The following is a 12,134-nucleotide window of genomic DNA, read 5'->3' on the forward strand; positions in this document are numbered from 1 at the left end:
AAGATACATATGTGCACATGTATGCTTTATGCTTATACATAGTATTGATCACTGAAGACGCTGTATTTGGTTATATGATACTGTCTGGTATGGTAACTGTGCAGCTGTGCAGAGTGATTGCAAAGCCAAGGCAGAGTGCTGCCACTCTGCCAGATGGGCACTGATGTAACCTGGGCTCTACTGGTTTTCCTCAGTGGGATGAATTCAATGTGGATCAGGTGTAAGTTCAAGTTTGCATTTCTGTTAAGTTAGCTGGAGACAGACAACGGCATTTATACTGCTTTAAGCTTTATCTGAACAGGAAGAGGAGACGCGACACCTGATCCAGCATCCTGCTAAGCACGGGGCAGCCAGGCAACGCCTGATCCAGCTTCAAGGTGGCTGGTACACAGCTGGCTCAGGCTGTGAAGGCAGTTGAATTGGCGGAATGAGTTTGCACTGAATCAGCCCTTTGCATTACATGCCTGTGGAAATTTTGGTTCAGCAACTGAAACACCGAAAGCTGATCTACTGCATTGAACTACAGTCTCGTTTGTATCAGTTGGGCTTATCCTTCAGCTGCGACTAACTTACACATGGCTGCTAGGAAGGGAAAGAAAATAAAGATTCCTAAAGGATCATTTATTTGTCTTTACTCTGAGTGTGCTGGGAAAATTATTGTCCTCACAATGCAGCATGGCATTTCATGGCAACCTTCTGGCCCCTCAGACAATTCATGCCTTTGACTCTGGCAGTGTATACAGATGTGTATTCATCCCATGGTACTTCACGAACTGAACTGAGTCCCTCAGGCGTCCAACCCTGACCTTACTAGAGCCAAACTGCCCTTTCAAGGTATTTATTGACTGATTATAGAAAGGCAAGTGCTACTCTTGGCTCTTTTTCTGAGGGTTGAGATTTGCTGTGCATCTAGGTACATAAGGCTAGCAAAGCATCCTTCATGGAGCTGAATCTCAATAGTTTTGGAGAAAAAGATCCCTACCTCTGAGCAATCTGCATGTAGGGTCTGAACTCAACTTTGTCTGCTCAGAGGTGAAAGACTACCTGCTGCACACGGGGATGGCAACTATGACTGTATCCAAAAATGCCAATAATCCTAAATTAACACCCCCTGGTTTTTCAAGCAGGTATGACACAAAGCCTCAGGAGACAGGTATCACTTTTTGAGTGATACCAATGCCAAAGAGTCTGACATCCCAAGCAGGATCCCAGACTACCTATGTGCTCCTTCCATAAACATACCTCTCATCATAGCTCCAGTTGTGGTAAGGGACATGGGACCTCAGCAGAAATAATAATCAGGATGAACACCGCAGCCGTACCCCGATACATAACCTCGGATATTTGCTTGACTAAGTGCTCTACTCTGATTAATGTTAGAAAAAAAAACAGAAGGAGTATTTTGATCTTTTTGATAAAGGCTGCATACATTTCATTTATTTTTCATTGTTTCTAATTGCATGCAGCACAGTTAATTGTCTCATAATTCCAAGGAGAAAAGGAGAGGTACCTTCTCCGACCCTAACTTTTTTTTTTTGCTTCAGTGGGTGTCTGACATGCAGATAATTACAGACAAAGTTCAGCAAAATGAAATTCCCAGGCATGAGACAGAGTGATGCCTTCAATGCAGACTCAGAAGGAAAAATACCATGTATGAATGAAAAGTACATGGTCTCCAAATCTCTTCACGGAGGTCTCTCAGCAGCATACTCATAGAGCTTATTGTATCAATCTTCAAAAGTTAGTGTAAATGGTCTCAACAGATTTTGAAACAGTTATAACAAAAGCTGAACTATCTGAGTATTTCTTAGGAAGATAATTAAATAAGGTGTTTCAGTGGATGGGAGGAAGATAAGTAGGCAGAATGAATGAAAGGCAGAGAGATGCACAGAAAGAGGACATAAAATTATGCAATATAGTCATGAATAACTAAGCTTGCATTTACTTTTTTAAAAATAAAATTTAAAAAAGATCACAAAATATTTAGGGAGGTTTCCTGCAAATCTATTTTCATTCAAAAAATAGTGCAGTCTTTTGACTAGCTATGATCAGCATTAAAATAAAAATCAGTATCTTCCTGCACCTACCACTGAAGATATCTACAAAAAAAAATGAAATGGTGACATTTTAAAGATATCTATTCCACGTCTCTGAAAACTGCACTGCTTATTAGATATTCTGTTATATTGCATGAAGTTCTTTTATAACGAATTTTATGACTGAGTTTTTACTAGTTATATGCCAGTGTCACAGAGAACTTTAGAAGCATAGCTCAACAGTAGAGAAAGAAAAATATTCTAGAACTAATAAAAATCTTCACTTTTATGTTAATGCCTTGAAAACTCAATCAAATTTCTCTTGAAGCTCAAACAGCACATTTTATGTATTTTATTCTCTCACACATGGGAAAAAAGTCTTATGTAAGGATATGTATTCTCATGCAGGCAAACACTGAAATAAAACCTATTAGAAAAACATTCTGCCCTTCAGAAAATGTGTTAAAGGCAGGAACAACATACCTATTGTCACAGCTTATTAGCATTATTTCATGTGGGAAACCAAGGTTTTGGTGAAAAGTCAACACCTCAGATGTTTCAGCTACGAAAAGCAAAAGAGAGATTTGAAGACTCTATGCAGGCCCTCATGGGAGCTAAAGTTTGAGTGTCTTAAATTCCTTGTATTCTTTAAGATGAACTTATTTCAAACTCAGTTTCTCACAAATCACCATGATTCCTCTTCTCGTTATGTGGTACACCATGGCAGCCTCTCAAATAGAGCATATTATGCCTCAGAGAGGAGCAAGAGAGCTTCATATACCTGTACGGTAATTTCCTAGAGGCAATGCTGTGGCACTACAAAATCCAAATATATCGGGCTTTGGACAAAACATTTGGAATTTTGCCTGAAGGGGGCTTATGGATCACTTTTAATGTACAAAAGTTTTCAAATAAAAAGTGCTATTTTTTGATAGAAAGCATCTGCACTATGATGTGCACATACATGATTTTGTCTTTTAAGCAAAAATAAAACCTTGTTAGATTCATTGGTTTTGCATTTGTTCCTGGAGCTAGTTTTTACTTATATGTATTTTAATTTAGCAGTTCACATACACTTAAAACCAAATTATATTTGGTTTTCCACAGCTGCTTCTCAGGTTAGCCAAAACCACTACCTTATGTCTCCTAGCAGGTTTCACATAGCACTCTGTGACCACTTCCAGCCAAGCATGCCTTGGGTACCACTCTATACTCTGCTTTTCAGCACTGAGAACTAGGGGTGGGCCCTGAGGGGTGATGCTTCTTGGCCAGGAATGTAAGTTAAGTCCAGATTTCACAAAAATCAAAGCAGGTTTTATCTCTTTCCTGAAAGGAGTCCTGTAGAAACTGTATAAATAAATTAATAATCTCGGGAAACAGACCTTCTGCTTACCTGACTTGGCACCCAATTCATCACAAATTCAGGTGAAAGTCTGAATGCTTTTCAGAGGGTGGAAAGCACCTTCAACAGAGATGTTTCTCTGAGCTCTGCATACAGGGTAGCATCAATTTGTACTTCCCACAAGCAAAAGCGAAACAAAACAAATCCAATAATGCCTATTAAATTAAATCACTGCAACATTTTTAGTTATGGGTATTAAATACAGTTGGATGTCATCTGTTTATCCATGTCTGAAGATTAATGTCTGTATCTACCCAAAAGACTTCCTCAATAAACTTTGACTCATGTTGCACATCAAAGAAATGCTCTATGTATGGGAGTAGGGGGCAAAAGAGAAAAAAAAGAAAAAAATTTGCTGCAAGTGCAGCAATGCTAAAGGTGATTGTGCAGCAACTAGATATTTTAACATGTAGCACAGGTACCTTACTTGTAAATGAAAAATAACTATTTTGTAACATTGTAACATGAGGCTATTTTTCTTCCTCCTGGCTACTAATAAAAGCATGCTCAAAAAAATCTCACTCTATGGTATCCTAACAGTGTAAGGCATCATAAACTGGTAATCTCTAGGTAGCTCTTTCCATATTTTTTCTAACAGATGGTAGAGCACTGGTGCCATTAAACATAATTTCTTCTCATATGATCCCCTATTGGTATGTTTTTTCTTGTACATTAATGGGGTACTCTGGTGGGGTCTGAGCCTCAGTAGCTCAGATATTCAGTATGGATTTTCATGAAAACAGTACATTTGGGGAAAAGATTACTATCATCATCAGATGTCAATGAACTGCATGAGGAAGCGGTCAGTGAAACAGGCTTCCATCAGAAAGTTTTGAGCCTTGTGTAGGCCATACCATGAATAATCCAAAGGAATACTTTTTAATTGCCATCTTACCCACCAGCTGCATCCAAAAGTGCTTTACTGGCTACGATAATATAAACTCACAATAAAGAAAAAAAAACAGCAGCAGAAGGGGACACACCTACTAGTTGAAGGCAAGATGTGGTGGCTATTTTTTGCTGAATTAGAGAAGATGTAAAAGAAAGAGTTTGGTAATGATAGTAATGAACTGATTCTTGACACCTCAGGGGCCTGCTACAGTCAGCTCTCTGCAGGCAGCTTTTCCAGTTTGTTGACAAATGCAGTCACGAAGGCAGATATCCAAGACAGCTCTATACAGGCCAGGTCACCTCCGGCAGGGTTTATTTATGAGCTCACAGGCTCTGTGGAGCTGTCTGCGCTGCTTCTGGGGGAATGGATTCTGTGCAGGATAGTGGCTGAGCAAACAGAACCTGTCAGATCTGGGCTCGTCAGTGGCTGGGTTTCTCTGCCCTGCTCTCCTAGCCACTCCAGTTTTAGCATCCTGGCTCTGACACAGCTTGGCATAAATATAGTTTGTCCAAAGAGGGCTTCACTCACTTCTGCGTGGCTTTGCTTCTCCTCGAACAAAGCTGATGTACTCAGTATATCTCTGGGAGCCAAAGTGGGTCTGACAATAGTAACATCCCCCCTCCCTTTCCCCTCTCCCCCTTCTTTTCATGTCCTGGGGCTTCCTTGTTGCTTGCAGTACCACAAAGGCACGGGAAAGAGGTGGATGAGTATTACTCTGGCAATGGAAAAACTCAAAGGCTCAGTTCCCCAGTGAAGAAGGCTGTTCTGGAAGATGAAAGAAGGGGATACTCTTAAAAGTCTGAATAGTAAGACAGGAGAATAGAAATAAAAGATGGCCAATCAGCTACTGCTTGGAGGCAACACTGTCCACCACACTGCTGAGATGCCTGAGCTTCCTGTACAAAATGACTTCCAGTGATGCGGTTATTTCTGCACAAAATAAAAAGCTGTAGATTTCTCCAAATTCACAGAGCTTCTTGGTGAATGCAATCAGTAAGAAATAGGTTTGGTTTGATGACTGACTTCAATTAAGTGTTTACATTTGAAGTGGGAAATGGATTCCAGAGAGACCAAAGCAGCAAACAGACTTCAGGACAGTCATGTGCCACCATGGCATGAAAGAGGTTCCTCCCATTTAAATGAAAGGTTTGGTGAGCAGCAAGACTGTCATTGCCAAGGCAAGAAAATTTTGCTTGAAGTGAAAGACAACCTGGAACAGGTATTTAAGGATCCAAAGGATTTCTACAATGGGCTTAAAATAATGCAACCCTTTCTGCATTTCAGAAATGCTTTATTCTCTAGATCACTGTAATAACTTTCCCCAGTAACGCTTGCATCAGGAATGCACCTTCTGTTTGAAACAGGACATATCTTTTGAAAGACAATTGCAAACCTGTCTCATCTACACATAACTTGTCCCAACAGTTAACAGTTATCAGTGTTGGGGAAGGGAAAGAGAGAGAAAGAAAACATTTTCTGAACGAGATTTAGCTTCAGCTTGCAGCCACTGGATTTCTACCAATGTCCCACCCACTAGCAAGGGCTTTCAACAGCCAGGAAATCCCTCTTTTTTGGAGGCATGCATAACTAACCTACAGGCAAGTCACATTTAACACCTTTCCAGATCCCTTGCTTAGGCCAGTGTGACAACTTATGCCTCTGCTCCCTCAGCAGAGGTCTTCTCCCATTCTCCAGCAAATACCATGAATTCTGCAGACAGAATTCACTGTCATCACACTGCAGAGTTTGGAACTATGGTGAGGAGCTGGGTCGAAAGGATACTTTTCACTAGAACGCTTTAATAAAAATAAAGGTGAAAAATACAAAAGCCTTCCCCATATAGCATGCAACCAATTATATTCCTGTTCATCTGGCCAGCATAACTTCAGGGGGACTAACTTGGCATCAAGCAACAACCCAGAGACAGCAGCTGGCTCAAGCGTCTGCTTAGATATCATTTAAAGGTCAGCATGCCCAGAAGTGCATATTGTATGCTGCCAAACACCTGGCTCAGGACTTTTTTTAGGCCTGTTTTATCTTGTTTTCCATTTCTTTTGCTACTCTGACAAATTAGTAGCTGCTTCTGCACCCAAGACTTAGTCTAGGGAAACCAAATCAAAGCAAAATCCTAAGCCTGTCTCCTCTTCAGAAGGACGCTCCAGCTATTGTCCTGAGTTCCCACCTTGGAGCTGCAGTGAGCAGTCTGATTTATTTAACAGGAACGAAAATGATTTTCTGGTTTTCCACTCTGTAGCACCCATTTTATTTCATGTAAGGCAAATAAATGCATCTACTGCTGTCTTGCTCCTTCCACTATAATGTATAGCAGGTTAAAGTCACAGTTCAGGTATCAGCAGGTTTCAGATTCAAATGCTCATTATATATCAGGGGGTCAGTGTTTTAGCAGAGAATCACAAAAACAATCTTCAAAAGGCATAAGATTTCTTATGTTTAAAAACATTTTTTAAAGGTCAGGGGGGTTCTAGCTTTTAAAAAGGCAACCTGCAATATAGAATACTATCAAAGTCCAAATTTCAAACATTAAAAACCAAAACAGAACACCTGAACCCCCAAACCAGAAAACAGTAGGCAGCTTAGCTGAGGAAACTTCTATGCATGTCCTGTTATTATAATGAAATTATGAGAAAGTAGCTCTGTGAGCTGCCAAGCTAATGAAGCATGATTTCCAACATCACTCTCCCATGAGGGTTTTCCAAAATCTAATAAAAGTGTACGCTTCCTTAACTTCCTTCTTGTGAGTTTTAATTGGCTTTTTCCCCTCAGCTTGGCATAAATTTTCATAGAATGTGTAATTTCTAATACTTTTGAGATTTCTCCCTTCAGTTAAAGATGTTTGAAATGCGTCTGCTTGTCCAAAATCATTGGGTGTGGGGGGAAAATGGAGTTAAACACATACAACATAACTTGCTTAGGTCTCATTTCCTTAGGAGACTCAGCTGAAATATTCTAAAACTTCATTCAGCTTCCACCTTGCGCTGGTTTGCACAACCTAGTGGTGCACCGCTCTGCCGTCTCAAACTACACCACCAGTGGCCCACCACATAACACACCCTGTTCCGCTTCAGTAGTAGCTCACCAAAAAGCAAAATGTAGATTATGAAAAGAGCCAAGCACCAGTAAAAACAGATGCTTTTGCTGCTCCTGTGCGAACCTCACCCAAGTGCACCTGATAACCAAACATTAAGGAAAAGAGAGATTAACATGCACAGCCAGGCCCTGCTATACTAATCACATTCATAAACCAATACTTACATAAATATCTTCCCAAAAATATCCCCTTACAGCTATGATTTTTGAAAGTGAATAGTGACCCCAGGGATATAAAGGGTCCAAGCAAGCGATCGCACTGTCTGGAAATCAAGCAACCAGAAAAGCCCACCGCTTACAGTGACAAGTCATTTCTGAATTTTTTATTTGTTTCAAGACCCCTTACACCTCCTTTCTACTCATTCTCTTTTAAGTGAAGGTTTCACAGGGATAATTTGGACACTATTTCAAACACAGTAGCCTATTACAGCGATACATTTCTTGTCTACTTCCATTATTCGTAATTTCTGAACTACTCAAGGTTATGGTATCTTCTTTTGGAGAAAGGGCAGCAGCTCCTATCAGTGAATGGTCCAGAAGGGAGAGAGGGTGAAGCAGAGTTTTCACATATATTTTCACAGTGTTTCAAACTGTACTTTCAACAACTCTCAGCTGGTGTTCCTATTCCCTCCAACACAAGTATGGAATTAATTGGAATGTTCACCAGCTAGTCTTAGCTGAGTCTCTGAAGGTGCAGAGAACGAGCGAAGGTTGTAAGGTGGCCTTCACAAATTCATGGGGTGTTGGGGCACAAATTCATGGGGTGTCAGAGCCCAAGGAAGGCTCTGAACGTTCATGCTCTAAGTTTAAAACTTCCTATGGCGACCAAACCAACATCTACAGAAGCCAAAGGAAGTCTTTCCATTGACTTCAAAAAGCTTGAGACCCAATGTAAAAGAAAATTAAGGCACATACAGATATATTGTTTCACAATAAACCCACAAGTCTTTCTTATAGTACCTGTTTCTTGTTCTTAAGCTGTCTGTACCTGAATTTTGCTGTCTATGCCTGAATTTTCTGTCTGATGTATACTCATGCACCAACCTCCTAGAGCCTTTATTCATGCAATGCTCCAATTGAATCAATGGAAATTTTAAAACAAATAAAATTACTTAATTTGGCATTCAACAACAAAGAATTTTTGAACACAACCCATCCCAGCAACCTTCTTCGGCCAGATATGTTGTCTTTGGTTCAAATAAGACATGTAAGACGAAATCAGGAGTCCAAATTCTAGTTTGACTTTCATTCTCATTTGATCATACTCAAGCCATTCAAGCTTCCAGACCTGTGCATCAGGAAAAGATTTAAGCCTCCTTGCCCTACTTTCTATCCCCAACTCTCACACAGGCACTACTATACACATGTTAAAATTATTACCATTCTTCTCTATCTGCGTCACAGTTGCAAAAATATCTCATATCCAGACAACTTTCTTCCAGTCCACACGCACACTGTTGAATGCCCGGAAGAGATCCTCCCCAGTAAAGATGCTTTTCATTGGCACGGCCAACCCACCAAGCAAATGGCATTCCATCTGGATGAAAGGGAAAAAGAGGGGGAAAGAAGAGAAAAAGAGAGAGAAAGAGAACTTGATAAGCAAATTGGATTTTCCTGAGAATGAGACAGAGAATGGAGGTGGACATGTTAAATAATACTGAAAGAAAAAAGGTGAACTACAGACCAAGTAACAATCCATAAACTTTGCCCAAGGTCTATTTTATGGAATACACATCGAGAAAGCAACAGCTCTATGGTAATCCCATTTGGTTTGAGGAACAGATGTTTTCCCCATAGGGATCACATGCCAATCACCCATCAGAACTTTGGTGCATTTCAGCTGCAAAGACATTTGACATATGAAACCAGCCCCACTGTCTGCACCAGCTGTGTCCAGTGTTTTTGTATGATGCTAGAGAGGAGACCTGATCACTGAAGGAGTTTAAAAACAGTTCTCCTGCCACGACTTGTACTGCACAGCTGTCTTGAACCATCAAGTGCTGGCCAAGGACCTCTTGCATGGGCAACCAGTTATGAAGGAGACTCTAAATCTTACATCAGGATTTTTTACCTTAAGACTCAACAGAAAAATCTTCAAAAACAACTCGTGGACACACCTATTACTAAGGGCTTAATACAGTTCCTCTCAAAACTGACCAGAATTGACATCAGTTTCTAAGGGAGCAGGACCATGGATTTCAATGTATTCTGCAAGTGTGGAATTTGCAAATGCAAAGCTCCATAAGATACTAAACCATCCAAGTGTAACGATTCAGGTAGGGCATAAGTGGGGAAAAAGATTTCCCTACTTAGGAATTAATTTGTCTCTTTGAAGTTATTTTCTGTCTACAGGAGCTTTAAGATCTATATATAAACCAAGATAGGTTTTGTTTACATTTCATAATCTGTTATACATCAAGCATTAAATATTACCAGTCAGATACAATAAGCATATTCAGATGTAATGAAATCCACGGATTAACATTTTGCCAAGACTGACTTTGTCTTCCAGCTTAGATAACTTTTTCATTGACTTCTTAATCCTTTGAAATGTAATCACTTACACACACAGGTAGATGGTAAAATTTAGCAAAATCGACATATCATGACTTTTAATCAAAGGAGCTTGGAAAAATAAACTGCACTGCTAATGTAGAAAAATGTATCAATTTATTCTTCTGCTTTACTAACATTATTAGTAGGGAGTACTCCTCATTACACAAAGAAGGAAGTCTAAAATGTAAAATGTAATCAAGGTTAACTGTAAAGTGTGAGGGACTAATTAAAATTAGTTTTAGAATCACTTGCCAAAATTAAATCATATTTGTTTTCCTTCTAAGCTTAGACTGCTTAACTGTAAATTCATGAAAAAAGGAAAATAAAAATAGGAAGAGTAACTCCATTCTCATGATACCAACAATTAAGACGTGACGAATTTGGCCAATACCCAGTGGTACTCATTAGAAAAACACAATTCAAGACCATCTAAGGATTCATCTTACAAAAATGTACGCAATCATTTTAGCTGTCATATTATTGTCAACACATTTATGTTTTCTTTTCAGCTGATTTTCTTGCAGAAGATTGCTGCAGCCAGTGAAACCAGTCTATACTATATTATTGGGAAATTACTTGGTAAAGCTTGGAATAGTAATGTTAATTGAATAAAAGGGTGATTTGTCTAGGAGTTGAAATAGATATTATACAGAAGTGCTTAATCTAATTTTAAAAGTGCCCATTCTGGAAAAAATATTTAGATAAAGACAAATCCTTCAGGCCATCAGCAGTTAATGGTATTCATTAATCAAATTCAACCTGTGTCAGATTCTTTTGGCAGAAATCATTATACACTTAAACATAACAGTGAAATAAGCAATCATTCACATGAATTAAGAGTAAGTAGTTTTCTGATGTCTTTTTCAGATCTGTTGTTATTTGTTTTATCGAGCAATACCAAGCAAACACATACACATTCAGATTTATGATATAGACTGGGGAAGTGGTAGAAGCACCACAGTTTGAGTCATTTACAACTAAATTAAATACAGTGCTAAAAAATAGAGCATTCAACATTATAAGAAGCAATCTTAGATTGTCAAGGGAACAGACTATAAAAAAAGAGTGTCATTTCAAAAATTCTATTTATTAGGCAGAGTTCTGCCACCCTTTACTCAAGATGACCGAATTTTTCTCCCTAACTAGTCCCTTAGAAATCAATTGTAGTATTAAGGAAAATTATGCCCTGATTCTTCAACTGTTTTCCACGTGCTTAATTTTTAACACATGAGAAATCACAGAGCTATTCAGCAAAGCTCTTAAATCTAAGGTACTTCAGCAATGTCTAAAGTGTTTAGGAATTACTGAAACATATATTGTATGTCGTATATCTGTAATGCTGAAGTAATTCAATATTTCACTACCAGTGCCAATCAGTCTATCCCTGAGTTCTTTCCAGAAAGTTTACATTGTCATACACTGGCAGAGTGGGAGGGTGTCTTGCACCGAGACCAAGTTTGGCCAACAGCTATTGATTAAGATCCTTTCTTCTAAGCCTGTAGATCTGTTGCATTATCTTCACTTTGGTAATCATGGTATTATCATTTTTTCAAAGCATTATCAATTCTCTACCACCTGAAAATAAATTAATTTACTTTCTGTGGCAAAGCCACAGAGTCAATTATGTTAATCAAGGAATTAACATGGCCCAATAAACTAATGCTTACACAGGTCAGTAGAACTGCTCTTTAAAATTTCTAAGCTAAAAATGCCATTTAATAAAAAGTGCTAGTAATTCTTCAGTTTGTGCTTACACTGTACCTAATAATACATTATTTAGTCAAACAGCGTACAAATAAAAGTATTATTTTCTATGCAGTTTTGTCTATTTAGAACTGGAAAAAAAAAAAAAACCAAACCACTATAATATTAAAGTTGTCTTTGAACTTCATATTATGGTTCCGAAGGACAATATGTGTGAAAAAAATCCCAAAGCAAGCAAAGCAAACAAGCCCCAAGTGACTGAATTCACCAGTAAAAGAAGAGAGACTGGTTTCTTTCAAGTAATTTTCTCCTGTACTGTGAAGCCTTTGGAAGGTTTTAATTTTGATAATAAAATCCCCCCAAAAAGCAAATTCTTTTTACTTTTTGCAGAGGATAATAACCCTTTCTGTGATGATGCTGTCTGGAAGCCTCTAGA

At 38.8% G+C, this 12,134-nt stretch overlaps 1 protein-coding gene across 5 annotated transcripts in view; it reads right to left on the reverse strand.

The window, feature by feature from the left end:
* CNTNAP5 (contactin associated protein family member 5) overlaps positions 1–12,134 on the reverse strand; it is a 318,700-nt gene that overhangs the window by 55,106 nt on the left and 251,460 nt on the right. For all 5 annotated transcript variants that reach the window (XR_013929928.1, XM_080398712.1, XM_080398711.1 and 2 more), the window contains one exon: positions 8,819–8,975. Coding sequence is in view for 4 of the 5 variants with exons in the window: in XM_080398712.1 (XP_080254838.1) it covers positions 8,819–8,975 (157 nt within the window). In the remaining variant the exon portion in view is untranslated. The remainder of the gene's footprint in view (positions 1–8,818; positions 8,976–12,134) is intronic.

Source organism: Falco punctatus, assembly GCF_963210335.1.
Source record: "Falco punctatus genome assembly, chromosome: 8".
NCBI lineage: Eukaryota > Metazoa > Chordata > Aves > Falconiformes > Falconidae > Falco > Falco punctatus.